We start from the raw sequence: 25099 nt of genomic DNA, 5'->3' as shown, positions 1-25099 counted from the left end.
TTGTCAAATACCCAATGATGCACTGTCGTAATTATTACTTTGAACTTGTCACTCCACTGCACTCTGGCCTCAATTATTTTTGGTGATGAGTCAGCTGATAATCTTATTGGGTTTTCCTTGTACATCAGGAATCATGTTTCTTTTTCTGCTTTCGATTTTTTTTGCTTTGTCTGTTAGCATATTTTACTATGATTTTTCTAAGGATGGACCTCCTTTTGTTTTTCTTGATTGGACTTCCTGAGGCTTCTTGAACGTGCAGATTACTGCTCTCATCAAATTCGGGATGTCTTCAGCCATGATCTCTCTGAACTTTTTCTGCTCCTTTCTCTCTGCTCTGGGTACCCCTGTTATGTGCACTGACGCACTTCATGGGCCCTCACACTTCTCTGAGGCTCTGCTCATTTTTCTTCATTATTGTTTCTCTCTGATCTTCAGATTACATGATCGCTACTGATCTGTTCTCAAGAAGGCTGGTTCTTTCTTCAACCAGTTCAAACCTACTGTCATGCCTCTCAAGTGATTTTCCTTTTCATTTCATTGACTGTACTTTAAAATTTCCATTTAGTTCTAGAATTTCCATTTGGTTCTTTTTAACAATTTCTACCTCTTTATGTTCTATATTTGATGAGATAATGTCATGATACTCCCCTCTGTCTCCTTCCTAATGGCTTCCTTTAGTTCTCTGGATATAATTACAATGGCTACTTTGCAGGCTTTGTCTGTTAGATCCAACATCTGTGCCCTCTCCCAGGCGGTTTCTGTAGCCTGGTTTTTTCCTGTGTTATCAGTAAAATGGGTGTTTCACTAGCCCTCACCTCACAACATTGATCTGAGGGTTAAATGAGCCAGAAATCTGTGAAGCATGCAGCACAGATGCCGGCACGCCAGGAATGCTGGTAAATATAAGCCTCTTCCTACTTCCATGTTGATTTGCACAGAGCGGGTGCTTCCTACCTCTGCACAGGAGGCAGGTGTGTATGGTGTGGGTGGAAGGTGTAGCTCAGCAAGTGAGCACAAGACTCAGATTAAAGGAGATTCAAACCCTGCCTCTGCCACACACAGGCAGAGCACCTGATGTGATCACGAGCGCGTCACGCAAGTCTGAAAATTCTGTATCCTTCCCGTCCGTGAGTGAGGCGCCTAAGTTTAAGAAGCTGGTCTAAGGAGTAAGGAGGGACCCACATGAAGCCCCTGTGAAGAAGGGCAGGCGGTGCAGCTACAATCATGAGCTCTCAGGCGATGGCACGGGGGTGTCTGCCAGGCTAACTCTTCTAGGGGAGCGGCTCCGTCTTGTCGTCGGGTTTCCCCTGAGCACTGAGAACCTAAAAGGAACTGATGATACTCGCTCTCGCTCACTGGCCTCCGACCACTGGCCAGGCATCTTACAGACAAAGGTGCTCTTTTCTTTATTCTGCTCATGGAGCGAATGAGGTTTTCAGGGAGGTTAGGAAACTCGCTCGCAGTCACACAGCCAATGAAGGCTGGGGCCGGGGACAGCTACTGAGGCCCACCTAACTCCAAACCTGTGCTACGGATGCTACAAGGCGCAGTCTGAAGGATGGGTTTAGTGCTTCCACCACGCCAGGTAACCACAGAGGAACAACAGCATTTACTTTGCCTCCGCACTGTTACAAACTGTTTACATGTGTTAACTCGTTTAATCCTCGTCATGCCGCTTGACAGTTAATTTTATCCTCCCCACTTTACAGATGAGGAACCTGAGGCCGGAAAGGTTAAGTATCTTGGTGGAGCCAGCCTTTGCTTCCCAGCCCTGTGGCTCCTAAGCCCTGCTCTGCACCATGAATCGTTTATCCCTGTAATTCTTCCCTGACCCACCACCCACTGTGCTCGCTCATTAACCGAAGGGTCCATGAACACAGTTTGTGCTGGGCCAGATGCCGGGGATGCTGGACTGACAAACTGCAAACCGAGGTATCAGGGAGTCAGCTGATGCGGGGACTGATAGGCACCAGGGATGAGGGAGAACCAAGGGGTTGAGCCAGACCTGGGGTCGCAAAGATACCCTGGAGAACTACGCCCAGTTGAGTCTGAAAGGTGCGAAAACGTGAGCCAGGCGGGAAGGGGAGGTGAGGGGCGAACGGGGGTGGACAGACGGCAAAGTGATTCCCGGCACAGGAAAAGCCATATGCAACGGCCAGGGTGAGACATGGCCAGTTGGGGGAGTCATCACTGCCAACCTGGAGCACAGACTTCGGGGGGTGAGGGCGGGGTGGTGCAGGGTGAGGCTGGAGCGGCCGGCGGGCCTCCTGTGCCCGTGCAGAGGGGTCCCCCCCGCCGGCCACGCGGAGGGGCCTTCACTCACCGTATCTCCTTTCTCTCCCTTGGGTCCAGGAGCTCCAGCCGGCCCAGCGGCTCCCATGTCCCCCTGAGGGGTGGAAACCAGAGACGAGCGTTGGGTCGGGTCCTCCGACCAACCTCTCCCACACCAGCTGCCCACAGCCCACCTTGCCCCAGTTTTCTGGAAGCAGCCGATTTTGTCCTTGCCAACTGCACCACGAGGCCAAGCCTCCCACCCCTGGAGTGGGAAGGAGCATCTGAGTAATTTTCTCAAACTCCTAATTCCCAGAACGAAGGACCCCTTGAGAAAGCAAGTGGGTGAAAGCATCGCGTGCTTGACCCTGAGAATGGGAATGGCAGCTCCTATGCATCTTACTTGACCCAGCTAGGGCGGGACCCCCCAGGCATCCTGGATCCTCCCCAGGAAGCTTCAGGGTCCCCCCCACCAGCCCCGCTCCCCCCAACCCAGTGTCCCACCCCGTCATGCCTCTTCCTGCTGGCTCTGAGTCCGGGGACATGGCTCCCTGGTATGTCCCTGCATCCAGAACGGGCCTGGGCACCCAGGATCCACCAGGCCACGCCTGTGGACACAACCTGAGCTACCTCTAGGTAAACGGAGCTGCTGGAATCAAGGTGTTTACACAGCATCTTAACCACAGACGGGCTGGGACACTGGCTAAAGGGCCAAGACTGCCAATCAGGCATGGGGCAGCCAGGCTTATCTGCAGGTGGTGGGACCTGTTTCCCTCCCTAGAATCCCCTCCCTCCCACCTCATCTTCTCTCCCGGGGTCAGGGGTCAGGCTCTGCCGTCCGCACAAGCCCAGATCTGTCTGACCACAGCAGAGCTCAGTCGCTCCGTGAACGGCCACTGCTTCAGACAAACATTTTCTACTTAGAGCTTCACAAACCCCCAAACAGCTTTGCTCTCTCCTTCCGTCTGACAGCCCAGGAGCTGAGGCTACAGCCCAGGGGCTGCTCAGCAAGGCAGAAGCCCCTGCTCTCTTTCTTGCAGCAAACACCTGGCACCCTGGACCTCCTGTGTGTGCACGTGTGTCTGTCTGTCTGTCTATTCTCCCCATCCTAGCACACTGGGGACAGAGGGGAGAAGGGCGAGAGAAGGGGAAGATGAAGGAGGTACATGCAGAGGAAGGAAGAGGAGACAAAAGGGACCTTAGGAGATGCTCCGTGGTGATGCACCGAATGAATGTGAACACAAGTAATACAGGTGAGAGGGAGGGGGAGAAAGAGGGAGAGAGGGAGGGACAGGGGGAGGGGGAGAGGGAGAGGGAGAAGGGGGAGGGAAGGGAGGGGGATGCAGTCATCGCTAGGGGTCTGCACCATCACACTCAGCCCCTCTTTCGAACACCAGACCAGGTAACGGCCACTGGGCAACGCTGACCTCTTCCCTCAGCCTCTGTGTGACCCCGGGCAATGCACACCTCTCTGGGTCTCAGCTTTCCGAGACCGAAACAATGATGCGAGACGACAGCCCTGTCCAGCTCCGTAAATGCGATAAACCTGGGCAGCGGTGGACAGAGAAGAGGCTGGTCCACGGCTGAGGAGGGAGGAGCCCACAAGGAGGCACCTGGCCTTGAGCAATTCGTGAGTTTGGAAAACGTGTACAAAAAGAATTCCACACATGTCAAGCAAACAGATCATGCGTGCTGAACAAACAGACTCTTTAAAGCGCAACCCCCAAAGCTTCTGGGACACAGAGGCCTGAAAGGACTGATGCAGAGTGAGCTGACCACGGAGGGCTGGGCCTGTTGGAGCAACAGCACCTGAGCCTGGGCATGCGTGTTCTTCTCGATCACACGTTCAGGCTGAGCAATGGACGCTCTGAACCGTGAAGGGACTCAGAGGTTACGGACTTTAAGCCACTTGCTCTATCCTTCCATCTCAACAAGCTCAGAAGCAAAACCCCGCAGGACAGTCATCTAACACACCACTGTCTGGGAGTTTCTTCCTCCTTCTTACAAAGAGAGCAAATCAAAGGACCTCACGCTCTAAAGGGCTTCTCTGCTGGCTCCGGTACTGACCTTTGGGCCGGGGAGTCCCACTGGGCCATCAAAGCCCTTTTCACCCTAAAGGAAGAAAGACAAAAGAAACAAGTAAGGTTCTGCTTTAATTTTCCCCCTTTTCTCTCTTTACTAGCTGGTTATCCCCTCCACTCGCTCATAAGCCAGTCCTTAGTAAGCCACGTGCCAATCAGTAAGTTGGACAGAGTTCACTGGAGCTGAGCATCCATTCTCAAACTGCCAACCTACATGGGGAGCTTGGATGTGGCCTCCAAATACAGCCACTGGTGGAAAGATCATCCATCAATTTACAAATGCCAGCCTCAACCTCTGGGTGGCATCACCCAATAAGCCATTCCATCCATCCTTCATACCCTGGGTCCACTTATCCATCAATTCAACCATTATTTCATGCAGTGGCTGAAAATACAGACATGGAAAGATTCAGCCTTTGCCATCTGGAATTTATGAGCTTATGGAAGTAAAGACAAGTAGGCAGTTTTAATCCAATGTGATAACTGATATGGTCGCTGGAAGAAGAGGGAAAGAAAGGGTCATAATGTCCCAAATAGCAGGGGCTAAATGAATAGGTATTGAATGGATGGATGTGAAGAACGGAAAGGCAGGCAGGCAGGCAGGGAGGAAGGGAGGAGGGAGATCATATAGACAATAATAATGGGATCAGAAAAGGATTCTTTGGGGATGTCTTGAAAGAACAGGCGTTAGCAGATTAAAAGGGGTGGCGGGAGGGAAAACGATGTTCTAGGCAGAAGATGCTACATATGCAAATTCCAGAAGGCAAGAAAGATCAGGACCTCGTAGAGGAACAGGACATTCCTGCTGGCCTAGAAACTGGGAGGGGAAGGGGGGGTGAGATGAGGCTAGAGGGCAACTAGGACCCACCAGGGGCCACACAGAGTGGGGACAGGTGGGGGAGGGGATCTGTGAGCCACGCTCAGGAGGTCAGTGGCGATCCAGCAGGTGGTCGTGTGCTGGAGAGTAAGAAGGTGGGCGAGAAGAGAGGACGGAGGCCTGCCTGACCCCAGACTTCCTCCCGAGGGGCCACGCCAGGGCAGGGCTCCGGGGAAACCATGAACTGGGCAGAGTAGCGTCGGCCGCCCTCCCGGGCACAGTCTGCAGGCTAGTGGGCCAAGCCCCACGCTGCTACAGTTACCCTTTCCATTTGGGGTTTTCAATGGAAAACAAGAATTCAAAAGGACTTGGGTTTGGACAGCTGCTTTCGTTATGACATTGATGGGTGAGAACCGAATCAACACGTTGTGTGTGGACCGCCTGAGCCCGCCAGGGGTGCGGACAAGGATCCCCGTCCAGCGCCCTGGGTGCACCCACCCTGGCTCCCTCTCTGGCTTCTCCCAATCCTAACCCAGCACCAGGCCGGAAGTCCCTAACTCCACCGACGCCCCAGACAAAGCCTCAGCTCGCAGCCTGACCGAGCTTGCTCCTCGTGGCCTCCCAGCCAGCTGGGCCATGGTTAGACATCCCCACTTGACTGGGAGCTCCTTGGGAGGGGGTCTCTGGGTGGAAAGCAGAAAGGAGAGTGTGAAGGGGAACAGAGGAGAGGGAAGGAGGGAGGGAGGAGAGGCTGCCAGGGCAGGCGGCTTATTGAAACGAAACTGTTAGGAAATTCTTAAAGCGTGTCCACTCCAATGAACGTCAACCACGATTTCATAGTTTTGTCTGTGTCTCCCAAGGCCCTTGCAAAGTTGGGGAGCACCTCCTGCGTGCCGGCCCTGAGCTGGGAGGGGCAGACACAGTGATGGATACACTGAATGCTGTAGACTGAGGGCCCTGGGGGGCTACCAGGTGAGCAGATCTTCACGGAGACCATCTCGATATCGTCATCCTCACATATCTGTTTATTCTGCTCAAACAGTGGAAATTTTTTTCTTATTAAGAGGGCTGTTCGTCCACAGAAAAACAGATGAAAGCCTCAGGCACTCGAGGAGACATTTCATCTAGGCTAAAGGGTGGGCAGTGGTGGCAGTCAGAAACATATTAGGTTTTAAAATTAGAAACAAGAGGCATTAAACTCTACTCATATATGCATTTGGATTATATAGTACAGCGAATTACAGGGAACATTGAGAAGAAAGGGATGAGGGTGGGTCCCGCAGAGCACACCTAAACCCTCAGCCACTACAGAGTCTTATTCTCGAAGCAAATCTGGCTGGTTTAGGCGCACACACGAGTGCAGAGGAGACCAGGAGGGGCCAGAGCGCCTTGGGAAGACGTTATGAACTTCAGGAAGAGGTTCGTCACAGCTGGGTCTGAGCAGCTCCCCTCCCGATGTGCACAGAAATCAAGAAGGGAGGAGCCCAAGGAGCAAGGACAGGCCCCTGACCGGAGAGTCGCCTGGAGCCCAGGGCCACCCTGCCCTGGCAGCCCACGAGCATGATGGGAAATTCCCACCTCCACTGCCGGTTCTGCTGCCACCCTGCCCCACTCGGCTCTGGGGCCCTGGGCTGGCGGCTGAGGGTGGACTGTGGATGGTACCTTTTCTCCAGCTGGGCAGGAGCAGTTGATCGTCTTCAAAATCCCGATCTGTTCACTGCCGGAGGTGGGAGGCGGCTGGGGCGGGGGTGAGGGCTCCGTCAGCACGGTCACCTGGCACTGGAAGGGAAGTACAGCGGTCAGAACCTGGCTTCCTGCCCAGCACTGCTCCCTGGAGCTTCCCTGCACAGGCAAAGGGGAGCCAGGAACCCTGAGGACACTGGAGCCTGAGCAGGGAGGGCAAGTAGCGTCTGACCGCAGGTTCCGGTACCCTGAGGCCTTGGAGTCAGACTGGTGTGGGCCAAGGGTCTCAGCCACTTCACTGGCCTCTCAGCAGCCTGTGGGAACCACTTGACTCCTCTGAGCCTCGGTGTTAACCTCTGCAGAATGGGGACAAGGGCGTTTCCATCATAATGCAGTGAGGAGGAGTTAGTGGGACAGGAAGAAAGCATCCAGTTCAGAGTCTGGAACGCAGGAACCCAGCAGGTGTGCCCGTAATGACTTACTTCCTTACCCTCGCCAGCCCCCTCCCTCCTTTCTTCCCTTCCTCTCCCCCCTCCTTCTTTCCCTTTATTCTCTCCTGCTCTTACCCGTCTCCCTCCCTCTCCTTTCTCTCCTCTCTCTCAACAGTCAGGCTCAGCTGACTCCGAAGCCCCAGCCCTGGTAACGACCACCCCGGGTGCCTGTGCCCCCCACCCGTCCTGACACAGGACACGCTGACCGAGTGCTCACTGCATCCGGGGCCCGCGCCCGCCGAATCCATAGCCTTCAGGCTCTGGGAGGCAGGACTATGGAAGCACCCTTGGAACTGCTATTTGGTAAATGGAGAGGGAGGGACCTGGACCGAGGCGGAAGTGGGAGGCCCTGGGAGAGGCAGAACTGCGCCGGGGCCCCAGGAGCCTCTGCCCGCTGTTCCTGACCCCGTGTTGCCTCCTCCTGTCTTGCTGAGCAGCGCAGAGCACGGCGGCCTCCCCGCTCTGAGCGCCGGCAGCAGGGATGCCGTTCCCCCCTGCCAGCCTCTGCCCCGTGCTCCCCAGAGCTGGGCCTCATCGCTCAGCTGCAGCCCCGGGGGCTGTAGACCGAAGCTGGGACAGACCTGCATGACCCGCTCCCCCAACCCACGCCCGCCAGACCGGGAAATGGAACCCTAGCGATGACCACCGGGCTCCCTCCCAGGGCGCACTGGGATGGCGGGTGTCCCCTGATCCCATCCTGGGGCCAAGGACGCCCCCTCCCTTGGGAAGCCAAGGACCCATTCCCCCCCCCCACCAACCCCTCCATGCAGAGTCTCTGCTCACCGGACCCGAGGGGATGTCACAGCACGTCTCCAGTTCTGAGTGGCGGGAGTCACAGTAAATCACGATCCGCTGTAAGTCAAACTGGGAGGGAGAGCAGGACAGAGGGTGAGTTCTGGGGGCTCTGGAACCCAGATGCTCCCTGGTTTCAGGTCGGCCCTGCTCAGGGAGCAGGCCCACTTCCTCTTCAGGGTCCTGTATGGTCTGACCCTGAGCTGAACTTCAGGGGCACCCTAAGTGTCATCTACAGACAGCCCGTCCCTCTAACGGTGCGAGCCCCAAGTGCAAGGCGAGTCCGCACAGACCGGGGGCAGCGTCTTCTCCTGCTCTGAATGTGCTACAGCTCAGGCCCTTCACACGCCCCCTCCCGTCCACAGTCCGTGGCCACTGCGTTCGCTAAAGCCCCCGCCATGGTGCTGCCACCGACAGTCTCCAAAGGTTCAGAGCACCCCTGTTGTCAACTCTCTCATCTCCATGTGGTGGCTTAAGTGAACTTTTTTATATTAAAAATTTGCTTCTATCAAATAAAAGCAAAAGTAAACAAATGGGACCTAATTAAACTTACATGCTTCTGCACAGCAAATGAAACCACGGATTGTCTCTCTTCTAGGAAAACCCCTGAAAACTAGCAACCACGCTGAGGCATCCCCTCAGGAGTTGTTGTAAAAATACACCCACAGATCTTTTGATGCTCCTCCAAGAGGTGGAGCTTCATTCCCCTCCCCACCCCCGAGCGTAGGAGGGACCTGGTCAGTGGCTTCTAAGGAACAGAACATGGCAGAAGTGATGGCGTGTCACTTCGAGATCAGTTATAGAAAGACTGGCTTCTTTGTGCGTGCGTGCATGGTCTCTCTCTCTCTCACATCACGCAGGCTGGGGGTCACCAGCTGGCACACAGGGAGCTGCCCCACAGAGAAGCCCACATAGGGAGGAACCAGGGCCACTGTCAGCAATCCAACAGCAAAGGAACTGAGGCCCTCAGTCCAACAGCCCACTGGAGGCTGCCAGCAATCACCTGCGTGAGCTTGGAGGTGGTCTTTCAGCCCTGTTCTAACTTCAAGATCACAGCAATAGCCGATAGCTTGACAGCGATGTTATGAGAAACCCTGAGCAAGACCCACCCAGCTCAGCCCCTCCCAGATTCCTGAACCACAGAAACTATGAGACAATAAGTGTTTGTTGTTTTCATCCCTCTTTTTTGGGTGGGGGTGGGGGGGATATTTGTTATGCAGCAACTGATAACTGATACACATCCTCTACTGTCAAGAAGAGTTCACGGGGTCTCTTCTCCCACTTGTCTCCTTGTACATACAGCTAATACCGAACATAGCAGCCTGCATGGTAATTATACATTTGTGTGTCCATCCTCCCCCTGGGCTCCCCATCCTGACCCACAGCCCTCAAACACACTGAGCTCTCTTTTCCTACCTGCTTTTCCCTCCTGCTCCTCACAAGGCTGGTTCCTCTCACCTTTCACCTCTGTAACCACCCATCAGAGCCCAGGCCCTCCCTGTCACTCGTCATCCTGTACATCCTTATAAAAGCAATGACCACAATGCCTCCTTTGTGTGCATTTCTCCATTTACTTTTTACACTGTGTTCCTCCGATTAGAACAGCAGTTCTGTGAGGCAGGCCTCTCTTATCTCGTGTCTCTCTGCACCCCCAGCCCCAGAGCACTTCCTGACAAAGCAGATGTCCCGAGGCACAGAATGAGTGGTTGAGTGGATACAGAAAAAAAAAAAAAGAAACACAGGGAAGTATTTCTGAGCTCAGTGGTAATCAGGGAAATGCAGATAGAACCACAATAAAATACCATCATATGCCCATCAGATTGGCAAAACAACAACAAAAACGTTAAAAAAAAAATCTATGAATGTTGGTGAGGATCTAAGAAAATGGGTCTTTCATACATTGCTGGTAGACACATAAATGTTCTGTCACTTTGTTGAGAAGTTAAAATATGCTGGCAAGTCAAAAATTGTTTACCCTACAATCTAATCACTGAATGCCCCAGAGAAACTCTCCCAACTGGTATATATCTCCAGCCTCAAAGGCACGTGTTACCCTATTTTCTTCATGAGGAAAGCACATCTGGAGATGTGCCAGCACGTTCAAGACCCAAGACTTGCTGGTTATGATGGTGAAACATCAAAACAATCTAAATATTCACTAACAGGAGAATAAATAAGTAAAATGTACAATAAAATGAAGTGTTATGCGGCAGCTAAAAGAAATAAAAGCTTAGACACATAATTTTGAGAGAAAAAAAGCAAGACATGACTATACACGCTGTACATTATTTACATAAATTTCAAAATATCTAGCACACATCCAATAACCCTATATTTGATAACAGAAATACATATACGTGTAAAAAAATAAAAGAAATGGTTTTGAAAAGAGCTATCCCAGATCATGATTTGGTTACTTCTCGAGAAGCCGGGGACACTCCCAGCCAGAAGGACCAAGCTGACTCAGCTTGAAGACAGCACATTAAGTGTACATGTGTTACGTGTGTGCATATTCATGGTGTGTGTGTCTGTGTGTATAGATGTGGGAATGCATTTGTAGGGGAAAGAAAGATACATTAAAGGAAAGTGAAAAAAAAGAAAAAAGAATTAAGGAGGGAAAAGAAAGAATAAAGAAGGAAAGGACACTGATGTAATGGTGATGGAAGGACAGCTATTACCAGCCACTGAGTCTTCCCCAGCTAATATCCCTGGTTGGTGAAATGAGGATGATTTTTACTTATTTTCCATACACTTTCCTACATTTTCCAATATTTTTACAATCAGAGAAGAAGGGAAAAGAGTCTAAATTTACAGGGAACTGTGTAACTCTTATTTCTCTGCCCATCGATTTGTCTACATATACATGTAGATATATGTCCCGTGTCCCCAGTGCAGAGCACAGTGCTTGGCACAGAGTAGGTGCTCAATATATATATGGTAAGTGATCAAGTGGCTAAATAATTAAATGAATGAGTGAATGAATGAGTGATGGTGACATGGCAGTTTTCTGAGTCAGGGTCCTCCCTCCTAAGACAGTGCAAGGTGATGACTTGATACATGATACACACAGGTATAGGGGACATCAGGAGCACCTGGCTCCTGAGGCTTCTCCCTGGTGACCCCAGGACCTTGGCTGCAGGAGGCCTGCCAGTACTCACGTCGACGGGCACACTGTCGTAGAGGCGCTTGCCGATCCCGGTCTTCCCCTGGATGTCGATGTTCTCCCTCTCTTCGATGGGCAGTGTCTGCACCAGCACACAGTCTATGTAGAGGGAGACGTTCTGGGCCTGGATGCTCAGGGCCACCTTGTGCCAGTCCCGGTTGAAAAGGTCATGGACCCGGGGACCTCGGAAGACCACCCTGACGGCATCCTTCATGGCACCCACAGCGTTGTACTCCACGGCCTTGTTCTCGCCGTCCAGCCGGATGGACACCTGGGGAGGAGAGAACGAGAGGCCCCTTGAGCTGCATGGGACCAAGGGAGGAGAGGGCAACTGGGGCGGGGAGATCGCAGAGTCAGACCCGACAAACCTGAGTCAGATCCTAGCCGTGACCCTCACCAGCTGGTCAGCCTTGGGCAAATCACTGCCCATCCCTAAGCCTTGGTGTCCTCCTCACTACGATGGTGACACTGACATCTACCTTACAGGCTGATCTAAACCCTGTATTAAATGGAAGATCTGAACTCACACGTTAATCCAGGGGTCAAAATCTCAAGTACCCGAGGGGCTATGCAGGTAAGAGCACCTTTGTGAAACTACAAGGGGACTGGTGAGGAGGGGCTTGATCTGTGAGACCGACCAGAAACCCTGAGTGGTTTCAGCTTCTTTTAAAACCGCAGGCAGCAAAACAGAATCCATCTGTGTCTAGATACCAGGTGCCAGTCTGAGACCCCATCCACTAACCCAAACTCTCTCTCACCTTGAAGATAAAATTGAAGCCCTGGTAGAATAAAGCAATTCGGTGGCAGGGACCTTGGCTGTCTTGTTCACTGGATTACCCTCCAGCCCTTTGCAAAATGCCTTGAAAACTCTGGAAGGAAGTTTTACTTTCCTCTGCGTTTTAAGAATGAATGAGGGGCTTCCCTGGTGGCGCAGTGGTTAAGAATATGCCTGCCAATGCAGGGGACACGGGTTCGAGCCCTGGTCCGGGAAGACCCCACATGCCGCAGAGCAACTCAGCCCGTGCGCCGCAACTACTGAGCCTGCGCTCTACTACCTGTGAGCCACAACTACTGAGCCCTTGTGTCACAACTACTGAGCCCCGCATGCCTAGAGCCTGTGCTTCGCAACAAGAGAAGCCACCGCAATGAGAAGCCCGCGCACCGCAACGAAGAGTAGCTCCCGCTCACCGCAACTAGAGAAAGCCTGCACGCAGCAATGAAGACCCAATGCAGCCAAAAAATAAATTAATTAAACTAATTTTTAAAAAATGAATGAATGAAGTAATGAATGAACGTATGCTCATCCATGTGCTTATTTTTTCATCCCTTGCACGATACTCACTGAACATCCTCTGTGACAGGCAAGCAACCTGCTTGGTGTCAGGAATGCAGGGGTGAGCAAGATCAACATTGCCTCAGTGCACGGAGGTGGGGGACATAACGTGACACAGAAAATAGGTATTCACTGAGCAAATGGATGGATGGGTATATTCTTGTCCAATCTCCATGGGGTTAGTCTCCATCTGCCCTGATATCCACGCTCCACCTCTCTCTACCTGGATCTGGACTCCCAGACTCTGACCTTTGACTTCTTGACCTGGGCTCCGACGCCCTTTGGCTTCTAGTTAGTCTGGCCCATGGGAGTGGAAATCAAAGAGCAGGAAGAGAGAGGGGTCTGGTATTGACTCTCCTGCCCTCCCAGCTTCCCTGCGGTTCCAGACAGCCATGTTCCTCCACGTGCCAGGGCCCTTTGGAAGCCCTCCCTCCTCCACGACTCCAGAACACAACGTCTCCGCTAACCACCAACCTCTCCCTGCCCAGGCCATCCAGGCCCCGGGCAGGAGCTTCCTGCTGTTGCTAATCCCAGGACACCACAATATCTTTCATTGGTTTCCTTAACCCTGACCCTTAACCTCATCAGCTCCCTTACCCCGAGACACTTTACTGAAACACTCTTCAAAAATCTGGGCTGTCTATTGCTTGCCCACACCCAAGCTGGCAAGTCACTTTTAAGCTGTGTGACCTCGGGCAGGTTTTTTAACCTCTGTGTGCTGTTTCCTCATTTGTAAAATGGCACTGATGATAGTGCCTACTTGATAGAGTTGTTATGAGAATTAAATGAATTTATAGATATATAAAACACTTACATAGTACTTATACATCAGGCAGTGTTCTAAATACTATCTATAATAAATGAAGCAAGTTCAAAGACATCACCGCAGTGAAGCCTTCTCTGACACACACATGTAACTGGATTCTAAGCTGGTCATTTGCTCTCACATCCTCAGGCATGTGGATTTATTTATTTTTTCATGGCATTTCGGGTCAGTATATGAAAGCATTCTGGGTCATTTATTTCATCCACCCGCTTCTTGCCTGCCCTGCCCCATCCTTTTAAGCAGGCACCCCGTCTCTACTGCTCATCTCTTTAACCCCAGTGGCTAGGACAACACACGCCATATAGTAGGACTCAACAGAAAGGGAATAAATGAATGAATGAGAGCCCCGAGGTTAAAGGAAGGAGCCCACTGCCCTGCCGGGAACCAGCCACAGTGTTTATGACACCACCCAGGTGTTCTGGTTTCTCTGTCTCCGGTCCCCCACATGGCTTCAGCACAGCCAAAGGGAACCTAAAGTTTATTTTTAACTGCATTGTCTGCTGGCATGTTACAGTTAGGGTGAAAAACAAAACTATGAACCCCTGACTAATAACCTGAAACTTCTCGTAAGCATAATCTTATAATCATGATTAAACCTGGTCTCTTTCTTGAAATCAGTTTCACCTGTTTGAGCCCTGTACCCCTGAGCCACCTGGGGAGCTTCATGAGGACATGGGTTTTTCTCCAATGTTTCTATTTCTCCCAGCACCATACAGAGCAGAGGAAGGCCCGGCAGGCCCGAGTCCAAGCTGGGTGGGGGTGGGGGTGCTCAGGAGGGCACTCCATGGCTCAGATCCATCAGCAAACCATGTTGGTTCTATTTTCAAACTACATATCCAGAATCCCATCATTTCTCCCCAGTTCCCTATGACTACTTGGTCTGAGTCAGTATCACCCTGTGCCGAGAGGACCACGGCGGTCTGTCTCCCAGGCCCCCTGTCCTGGGCCTGCCCACCTCGCAGAGCCTACTCTCCAGTCCCTGCACTGGCCTCCACCCTGTTCTGAGTCTCACCTCCACCCCTCCACCCTGCTCCAGAACTAGCCTCCTCCTGGCCCTTTATCAGATCTGGAATGAGTACCCCTCAGTTTCTCCAAATGACAAATGGGGAAAATGCCAACGGTCAAGGGTGGTTGTAAATTCTCCGTGGGGTCATGGATGTAAAAATCTAGATCCGGTTATTACAGGGCTACGGGACAAAGAGCACGTGAGAAGGTGGCTCACACCAGTCTGCTCACAGGTCATCTTCTACGTGGCCTCTGTCCATTTTTCCTGTGTCCGGTCAGGACTTCCCCGAGGCGTGGGGCGGCCACCACGTCATTTTCAGTGAAGGGTATGCCCCAAAGCCTGCTCAGTGGAACAGAACAGCCCGGTGCCTCTGTGAAAAGGCAGGTTCTGTCTCTGCCCGGCTCTGCAGGATTCCAGCCCAGGGCTCATTCTGGCAGAAGGAGGGGAGGAGGCCGACACGGCCCTGCAAACGCCATGGAGGAAGAGGACCCAGACTGAGGGGTGGTGTGGGCTCACCCCATAGGACTGCCATGGCAGGTGCCCAGGCCCACGGCACAGGACCCTGGGAGACTGGAGACGTGCGCGTCTGCAATGGAGGTGGGTGAGGGTCACAACGAGCTGCCTGCTCTCTGGAGAAGAGTCTCACCTCCTGCAGTCGGCCTCCCACACTCAGGAAATCAGGCCACTGGGCAGTCAAGCCTGACGATGCTTCTGCATCTCAGTTTAACCAGGGACGTTGCAGGAGTGTCATTCAACAGGACTAATGGATGGAGACCAGAGCCAGCGGGGCACAGCAGTCAAAAGACAGACTTGGAGCTTGACTGTCTGGGTTCAAATCCCACCTCTCCCCCTCATGACCTGTCAAAACACGGGCAGATGTCTGAAGCCTGCTGTGGATTAGTCTCCTCTCTGTAAGGCGGTAACAGCAGAACCTACCCATAGGGTTGTTAGGGGGACTGAGTTAAGATTTGTGAAGCGCTCGGGACAATCCTTGGCTCCTACTGACTGCGTGTGAGTGTGGATAAGATGTGCCCTCGGGGGCAGGGTCCAGCTTCAACCACGGGGAGTGAGCTCACTGCCACGGAGAAGTCGCCTCTGAGGGACGAGCCCGGGAGTGTGGCTACCGCAGCCCAATGGCTTGAGCAAGCTTTTATTTTATTTCAACCCCAAGTGAAAATAGTCAGTGTCCCCCAGCTGAAGATGAGTAATGTCTCTACACAGTTCATTCTTCAAGAGAGGACAGGGTAAATGACAGATACGGTTGGTCCATGAACTCTGAGAACAAGCGGATCAGGATTTGCATCTCAAATAAGTGTATGGTGTTGATGGCTTGGGTCTGAGACAGGTCTTCCCTCACTCGGCTGCATGCTGTTGACAGGTGGTCCTACCTTCATAGGGACTGAGAGCCAGAATGCACCAGACATGGGCAAAGACGAGCTGCAGAGCTCCATTCAAGGTAAAACCAAGGACTACCATAAAAACTTGTATCACACATCAGGCAGCATTCTAGATGCTTTAGGGACATCATTCCACATGGTGCTTCCATTAACCATTCCTGGGAGGTTTTCTGTTTTCCATTTTCCAGCTAAGAACATTAAGACTCAGAAACCAAATGTGGAGATTGATTCAAGATGGCGGAGTAGAAGGACGTGCGCTCACTCCCTCTTGTGGGAACACCGGAATCACAACTAACTGCTGAACAATCATTGACAGGAAGACACTGGAACTCACCAAAAAAGATACCCCACATCCAAAGACAAAGGAGAAGCTTCAGTGAGATGGTAGGAGGGGCACAGTCACAATCAAATCAAATCCCATAACCGCTGGGTGGGTGACTCACAAACTGGAGAACACTTATACCACAGAAGTCCACCCACTGGAGTGAAGGTTCTGAGGCCCACGTCAGGCTTCCCAACCTGGGGGTCCGGCAACGGGAGGAGGAATTCCTAGAGAATCAGACTTTGAAGGCTAGCGGGATTTGACTGCAGGACTTCGACAGGACTGGGGGAAACAGAGACTCCACTCTTGGAGGGCACACAAAAAGTAATGTGCGCATCGGGACCCAGGGAAAGGAGCAGTGACCCCAGGGGAGACTGAACCAGACCTATCTGCTAGTGTTGGAGGGTCTCCTGCAGAAGTGGGGGCTGGCTGTGGCTCACCGTGAGGACAAGGACACTGGCAGCACAAGCTCAGGGAAGTACTCTTTGGCGTGAGCCCACCCAGAGTCCACCACTAGCCCCAGCAAAGAGCCTGTAGCCTCCAGTGCTGGGTCGCCTCAGGCCAAACAACCAACACGGAGGGAACCCAGCCCCACCCATCAGCAGACAAGCAGATTAAAGTTTTACTGAGCTCTGCCCACCAGAGAAACACCCAGCTCTACCCACGACCAGTCCCTTGCATCAGGAAACTTGCATAAGCCTCTTAGATAGCCTCATCCACCAGAGGGAAGACAGCAGGAGCAAGAAGAACTACAATCCTGCAGTCTGTGGAACAAAAACCACATTCACAGAAAGATAGACAAGATGAAAAGGCAGAGGGCTATGTACCAGATGAAAGAACAAGATAAAACCCCAGAAAAAAAATTAAATGAAGTGGAGATAGGCAACCTTCCAGAAGAAGAATTTAGTATACTGATAGGGAAGATGATCCAGGACCTCGGAAAAAGAATGGAGGTTAAGATTGAGAAGATGCAAGAAATGTTTAACAAAGACCTAGAAGAATTAAAGAACAAACACCTAGAAGAATTAAAGAACAAACAAACAGAGATGAACAAAACATAACTGAAATGAAAACTACACTAGAAGGAATCAATAGCAGAATAACTGAGGCAGAAGAACGGATAAGTGACCTGGAAGACAGAATGGTGGAATTCACTGCTGTGGAACAGAATAAATATAAAAGAATGAAAAGAAATGAAGACACCCTAAGAGACCCCTAGGACAACATTAAACGCAACAACATTCACATTATAGGGGTCCCAGAAGGAGAAGAGAGAGAGAAAGGACCTGAGAAAATATGTGAAGAGATTATAGTCAAAAACTTCCATAACATGGGAAAGGAAATAGCCCACCAAGTCCAGGAAGTGCAGAGAGTCCCAGGCAGGATAAAACCCAAGGAGAAACACATCGAGACACATAGTAATCAAACTGACAAAAATTAAAGACAAACAAAAATTAAAAGCAACAAGGGAATAACATACACAAGGTTAACAGCTTATTTCTCAGCAGAAACTCTACAAGTCAGAAGGAAGTGGCATAATATATTTAGAGTGATGAAAGGGAAGAAACTACAACCAAGATTACTCTACCTGGAAAGGATCCCATTCAGATTCAACGTAGAAGTCAAAAGCTTAACAGACAAGCAAAAGCAGAGAATTCAGCACCACCAAACCAGCTCTACAACAAATGCTAAAGGAACTTCTCTAAGTGGGAAACACAAGAGAAGAAAAGGACCTATAAAAACAAACCCAAAACAATTAAGAAAATGGTAATAGGAACATACATATCGATAATCACCTTAAATGTGAATGGACTAAATGCTCCAACCAAAAGACACAACCTTGCTGAATGGATACAAAAACAAGACCCATATATATGCTGTCTTCAAGAGACCCACTTCAGACCTAGGGACACATACAAACTGAAAGTGAGGGGATGGAAAAAGATATTCCATGCAAATGGAAATCAAAAGAAAGCTGGAGTAGTAATACTCATATCAGATAAAATAGACTTTAAAATAAAGAATGTTACAAGAGACAAGGAAGGACACTACATAATGATCAAGGGATCAATCCAAGAAGAAGAGATAGCAACTATAAACATATATGAACCCAACATAGGAGCACCTCAATACACAAGGCAAATGCTAACAGCTATAAAAGAGGAAATCGATGGTAACACAATAATAGTGGGGGACTTTAACACCTCACTTACACCAATGGACAGATCATCCAGACAGAAAATTTATAAGGAAACACAAGTTTTAAATGACACAACAGACCAGATAGATTTAATTGATATTTATAGGACATTCCATCCAAAAACAGCAGACTACACTTTCTTCTCAACTGCACACAGAATATTCTCCAGGATACTTCACATCTTGGGTCACAAAGCAAGCCTCGGTTAATTTAAGAAAACTGAAATCATATCAAGCTTCTTTTCCAACCACAAAGCTATGAGATTAGAAATCAATTACAGGGAAAAAAAACGTAAAAAACACAAATACACAGAGGCTAAACAATACTAAATAAACAAGAGATCACTGAAGAAATCATAGAGGAAAAAAAATATCTAGAGACAAATGACAACAAAAACATGACGATCCAAAACCTATGGGATGCTGCAAAAGCAGTTCTAAGAGGGAAGCTTATAGCAATAAAATCCTACTTCAAGAAACAAGAAAAATCTCAAATAAACAATCTAACCTTACACCTAAAGGAACCAGCGAAAGAAGGACAAACAAAACCCAAAGTTAGTAGAAGGAAAGAAATCATAAAGATGAGAGCAGAAATAAATGAAATAGAAACAAAGAAAACAGTAGCAAAGATCAATAAAACTAAAAGCTGGTTCTTTGAGAAGATAAATAAAACTGATAAACCTTTAGCCAGACACATCAAGAAAAAGAGGGAGAGGACTCAAATCAATAAAATTAGAAATGAAAAAGGAGAAGTTACAAAAGACACTGCAGAAATACAAAGCATCATAACAGACTGCTACAAGCAACTCTATGCCAATAAAATTGACAACCTGGAAGAAAGGGACAAATTCTTAGAAAGGTATAATCTTCCAAGATTGAACCTGGAAGAAATAGAAAATATAAACAGACCAATCACAAGTAATGAAATTGAAACTGCGATTAAAAATCTTCCAGCAGGGCTTCCCTGGTGGCGCACTGGTTGAGAGTCTGCCTGCCTATGCAGGGGACATGGGTTCATGCCTCGGTCTGGGAAGATCCCATGTGCCGTGGAGCGGCTAGGCCCGTGAGCCATGGTCACTGAGCCTGTGCATCTGGAGCCTGTGCTCCGCAACGGGCGAGGCCACAACAGTGAGAGGCCCGCATACTGCAAAAAAAAAAAAAAAAAAAAAAAAAATCTTCCAGCAAACAAAAGTCCAGGACCAGATGGTTTCACAGGTGAATTCTATCAAACATTTAGAGAAGAGCTAACACCCATCCATCTCAAACTCTTCCAAAAAACTGCAGAGGAAGGAACAGTCCCAAACTCATAAAAAAGAAAATTACAGACCAATATCACTGATGAATACAGATGCAAAAATCCTCAACAAAATACTAGCAAACAGAATCCAACAACACATTAAAAGGATCATACACCACGATCAAGTGGGATTTATGCCAGGGATGCAAGGATTCTTCAATATACGCAAATAAGTCAATGTGATACACCATATTAACAAACTGAAGAATAAAAACCATATGATCATCTCAATAGATGCAGAAAAAGCTGTTGACAAAATTCAACACCCATTTATGATAAAAACTCCCAGAAAGTGGGCATAGAGGGAACCTACCTCAACATAATAAAGGCCATATATGACAAACCCATAGCAAACATCATTCTCAATGGTGAAAAACTGAAAGCATTTCCTCTAAGATCAGGAACAAGACAAAGATGTCCACTCTCACCACTATCATTCAACATAGTTTTGGAAGTCCTAGCCACGACAATCACGGAAGAAAAAGAAATAAAGGGAATCCAAATCGGAAGAGAAATAAAACTGTCACTGTTTGCAGATGACATGCTATACATAGATAATCCTAAAGATGTCACCAGAAAACTGCTAGAGCTAATCAATGAATTTGGTAAAGTTGCAGGATACAAAATTAATGCACAGAAATCTCTTGCATTCCTATACACTAACAACGAAAGATCAGAAAGAGAAATTAAGGAAACAATCCCATTCACCATTGCAACAAGAATAATAAAATACCTAGGAATAAACCTACCTAAGGAGGTCAGAGACCTGTACTCAGAAAACTATAAGACACTGATGAAAGAAATCAAAGATGACACAAATAGATGGAGAGATATACCATGTTCTTGGATTGAAAGAATCAATATTGTGAAAATGACTGTAATACCCAAAGCAATCCACAGATTCAATGCAATCCCTATCAAATCACCAATGGCAGTTTTTACAGAACTAGAACAAAAAGTCTTAAAATTTGTATGCAGACACAAAAGACCCCGAATAGCCAAAGCAATCTTGAGGGAAAAAAACAGAGCTGGAGGAATCAGACTCCCTGACTTCAGACTATACTACAAAGCTACAGTAATTAAGACAATATGGTACTGGCACAAAAACAGAAATATAGATCAGTGGAACAGGATAGAAAGCCCAGAGATAAACCCATGCACCTATGGTCAACAAATCTATGACAAAAGAGGCAAGGATATATAATGGAGAAAAGACAGTCTCTTCAATAAGTGGTGCTGGGAAAACTGGACAGCTACATGTAAAAGAATGAAATTAGAACATTCCCTAACACCATACCCAAAAATAAACTCAAAATGGATTAAAGACCTAAATGTAAGACTGGACACTATAAAATGCTTAGAGGAAAACATAGGAAGAACACTCTTCGACATAAATCACAGCAAGATCTTTTTTGACCCACCTCCTAGAGTAATGGAAATAAAAACAAAAATAAACAAATGGGACCTAATGAAACTTAAAAGCTTTTGCACAGCAAAGGAAACTATAAACAAGACGAAAACACAACCCTCAGAATGGGAGAAAATATTTGCAAACCAATCAACGGACAAAGGATTAATCTCCAAAATATATAAACAGCTCATGCAGCTCAATATTAAAAAAAACAAACAACCCAATTAAAAAATGGGCAGAAGACCTAATTAGACATTTCTCCAAAGAAGACATACAGCCAAGAAGAACATGAAAAGCTCTCAACCTCACTAATTATTAGAGAAATGCAAATCAAAACTACAATGAGGTATCACCTCACACCAGTCAGAATGGGCATCATCAGAAAATCTACAAACAACAAATGCTGGAGAGGGTGTGGAGAAAAGGGAACCCTCTTGCACTGTTGGTGGGAATTTAAATTGATACAGCCACTATGGAGAACAGTATGGAGATTCCTTAAAAAACTAAAAATAGAACTACCATATGACCCAGTGATCCCACTACTGGGCATATACCCAGAGAAAATCATAATTCAAAAAGACACATGCACCCCAATGTTCATGGCAGCACTATTTACAATAGCCAGGTCATGGAAGCAACCTAAATGCCCATTGACAGATGAATGGATAAAGAAGATGTAGTACATATATGCAATGGAATATTACTCAGCCATAAAAATGAACGAAATTGGGTCATTTGTAGAGACGTGGATGGACCTAGAGACTGTCATACAGATGAAGTAAGTCAGAAAGAGAGAAACAAATATCGTATATTAACGCATGTATGTGGAATCTAGAAAAAGGTACAGATGAACTGGTTTTCAGGGCAGAAATAGAGACACAGATGTAGAGAACAAATGTGTGGACACCAAGGGGGGAAAGCAGGGGGGCGGGGGGTGGTGGTGGGGTGAATTGGGCGACTGGGATTTACATGTATACACTAATATGTATAAAATAGATAACTAATAAGAACCTGCTGTATAAAAAGTAAATAAATAAAATTTTTTTTTAAAAAAGGAAGAAAGTGAACGTGTCTCAGAGGCCACAACAAGAAAGGACTAGACACGAGGTCTGAACCCAGGTCGTGCTGACTCTCAGCCAGTTTCCTCCACTACATCATGAACGTGCTGCTAAGAGAGCATGTGCCATCGGACAGCAGCACTGGCTGCCACCTCCCTGGCTGGGCTGAGGGTCTCTGAGACAGGAACTGGGCGTTCTGCCCCACCAGGTGATGGGCACTTGACCGTCAAGGAAGAAGTGCAGCCCTCTGGCGGTCTGCCAGCCCCTGCAGCTGCCCTGAGCCTCTATGGACACCAGACCCTCCATCTCCCAGGCCCAGGACAGAGACCCCAGGAGAAAACACGGTGGTTGATGCCAAGCCCACGAGAAGGAGAAAGAATTCTGCACTGAGACAAGGCATGTTGCTCACACCTGCGGGATGCCGTACTGGTCGATGACCTGCCAGATATACCAGTCTTCTTTCCGAGACATCTTCCGGAGCCGGAAGGTGGTGACAAAGGCGTACTCATCAGGCAAGCCTTGCGGGAACACATCCCTGGAGGGAGACAGAGACAGATGGCGCCGGGCTGAGAGAAGAGGCTGCAAAGGAGGCCCACGCACCCCGGGGTCACGAAGTCCTGCCACTCTGACCTCCTAGGGTTCTAAAGTCCACCTGCTCGCCTGCCTTTACCACCTTTTCCTTCAGTCAGGGCCTCCGTACAACCCTCCGCCGACCCTCGCTTTGGCCCCTTCACTGTCCCGGTGCACCCACCCTCAGCCCCGTGAAATCCACCCCCGCAATGCTCGTCTGCATCCATCTCTCCAAAATCAATAATAAATGCTACACTGCCACCCCGCCGCGGGGTCAAATGCGGCCGAGTGCTCCAGCCCTCACCTCTCCCTGCCTGCTGCACCTCAGCAAGGCCACACTGTCACATCTTAGCCCGCTTGGTCCCTGCCCCACGTGCCAGGACATCCTCCGTCTCCACAGAGCACTGGTTTCCTGAGCTCAGGGGACCAGGCCCTCAAATGGGGGAATCCCTTGACCCCTGCAGCTCCAGCCCAGACAGCCCTGCACTGCCCTTTCCCCTACACATTCAGCATGCACGTTGTTCCGCGACAGAAGCTACGATGTACGGTGTTGTGATGCCCCGCCCTAGCTGAGGGCGGCCAGGCTCTCACGGGGTGACTCCTGCACCCCGCTGCTCAGCGGTTGAGCAGAGGCTCCCCTGCAGACAGCGGCGGGTCTCCAGAGCTCTCCTCTTAACCGCCAGCTGTTGCCCGGCACACCCGTTCACGGCGGGCCAAACCCTGCTCTGGGGGCAAAGAATGCAAGGCGCTGCCTTCTGCATTGGAAGAGGTGGAAACTGTCTGGCTAGAGAGCCAGGAAGGGAAATGAGGAGGCGTCTGGGTTTCTGGTTTGCAGACTCATGGACCCTCAGGGACCCTTCGTTTGGCTGTAGAACCTGTGAGTAAAGACTGGTCCTCCCTCTGTGATCTCGGATCACAGATCCGAGCCGGGAGTTGGCCCAGCCGTTCAGAGTCGTTCTCTGAGCTGGGACTTCACCCAGGATCACATCCAGGCACTGGGAGCAGTGCCCTTTACTCCCTCGGGCCTTCCCGGGATCCAGGGACGTCCTAGGTCACTGCCGCATGGGAGGGGTATGGGGCTTCCCCACTGCTCTGCATGGACACAGGCTGTGGAGCCTCAGATGGACGCTGCCCTGCAATTTTGTTTTCTTCTTATTGCATTAACGAGGCCAACTATGCTACTGTTCTTTTCTAAACACTTACTTCTCAATGCACATGTATGTATAATATACAAATATGCTATGTATCTAAATACACTGTATCTATATATTGATAACTATATTTATATTTATATTTATATTTATATCTACAGGCACATCTCGTTTTGTTGTGCTTTAGCTTTACTGTGCTTCACAGATACTGTGTTTTTTTTAAAAATTGAAGGTTTGTGGCAACCCTGCACCAAGCAAGTCCATCAGTGCGAATGATATGTACACTGTTTTTTAAGATGTAATGCTGTTGCAAACTTAAAAGACTACAATATGGTGTAAACATACCTTTTATACACACTGGGAAACCAAAAAGTGTGACTCTCTTCATTTTGATATTCGCTTTATTGTAGTAGTCTGGAACCAAACCCACGATATCTCCGGGGTGTGCCTCTATCTCTCTCTATCGAGAGACATACTTTTTCTTAGGCTGTGTATATATACAGATACACAGGAGAGGGTAAAGGGATTGGAGTTGAAGGACCGACCTGAGTTTGAGGCCAACCTCTGCTTCCTAGGAACTACGAGATTTTGAACAGGTTACTGTCCCGTTTTGAGCCTCAAGTGTCACACCAGATAAATGCTGAGAATAATACAAGCCTTGCTCCCCCCATTTTATTGTGGTGAGAAATAAGCTAGATAAGGTGTGTAAAGTGCCCTTTAAACGTTTAGCAAGTAAGAAAAATACAAATATTGAAAGTGACACCTTTTCATTATGAACAAAATTAACCCGTACATTAAAAATTATACGTGTATGTATGTATCTGCGTAAATTGCATTAGAAATGAAAGGGATGCTATTCTCACTCAACACGTCAGAGCTCTGTCGGTTTGATTGCTTCTGGTGTTTTGCCATTAAAACAAACTCGAAACCATGTAGAAATTCCTTCTCAGGACGACTCAGCATAACATGAGCCCAAATCCACTTCCCAGAAACACTTCAGCCCCACGTCCAGAGAGCAGAGTCCAAGGCCATTGTGCTGCTTGCTCCAAATGTCCTGACAGGAAGACGGCATCCTCAGCAAGCGGGAGGCCTCTGCTGGGCTCCCCACCACATTCGCGTAACGTGTGCTTTCCTCCCTCTGTTTTGTTCTTTCTCTGTTACACGTTTGCTTTATTATTATTATTATTACTATTATCATTTTTGGCCACACCATGCAGCTTGCAGAATCTTA

General features: G+C 49.1%; 1 protein-coding gene across 1 annotated transcript in view; it reads right to left on the bottom strand.

Moving 5' to 3' along the window:
* The window catches only part of COL22A1 (collagen type XXII alpha 1 chain), a gene marked incomplete at both ends in the record, with an annotated part of 243681 nt that overhangs the window by 176508 nt on the left and 42074 nt on the right, over positions 1-25099 (bottom strand). The window contains 6 exons of the mRNA XM_082600940.1: positions 2324-2386; positions 4339-4383; positions 6832-6948; positions 8127-8207; positions 11294-11569; positions 22559-22682. Of these exons, the coding sequence (XP_082457066.1) occupies positions 2324-2386; positions 4339-4383; positions 6832-6948; positions 8127-8207; positions 11294-11569; positions 22559-22682 (706 nt within the window). The remainder of the gene's footprint in view (positions 1-2323; positions 2387-4338; positions 4384-6831; positions 6949-8126; positions 8208-11293; positions 11570-22558; positions 22683-25099) is intronic.

This window comes from Mesoplodon mirus (assembly GCF_964341445.2).
Source record: "Mesoplodon mirus genome assembly, chromosome: 16".
Lineage (NCBI taxonomy): Eukaryota > Metazoa > Chordata > Mammalia > Artiodactyla > Ziphiidae > Mesoplodon > Mesoplodon mirus.
The sequence above is the reverse complement of the archived record's forward strand: the minus strand, read 5'-3'. Positions and strand labels throughout refer to the sequence as shown.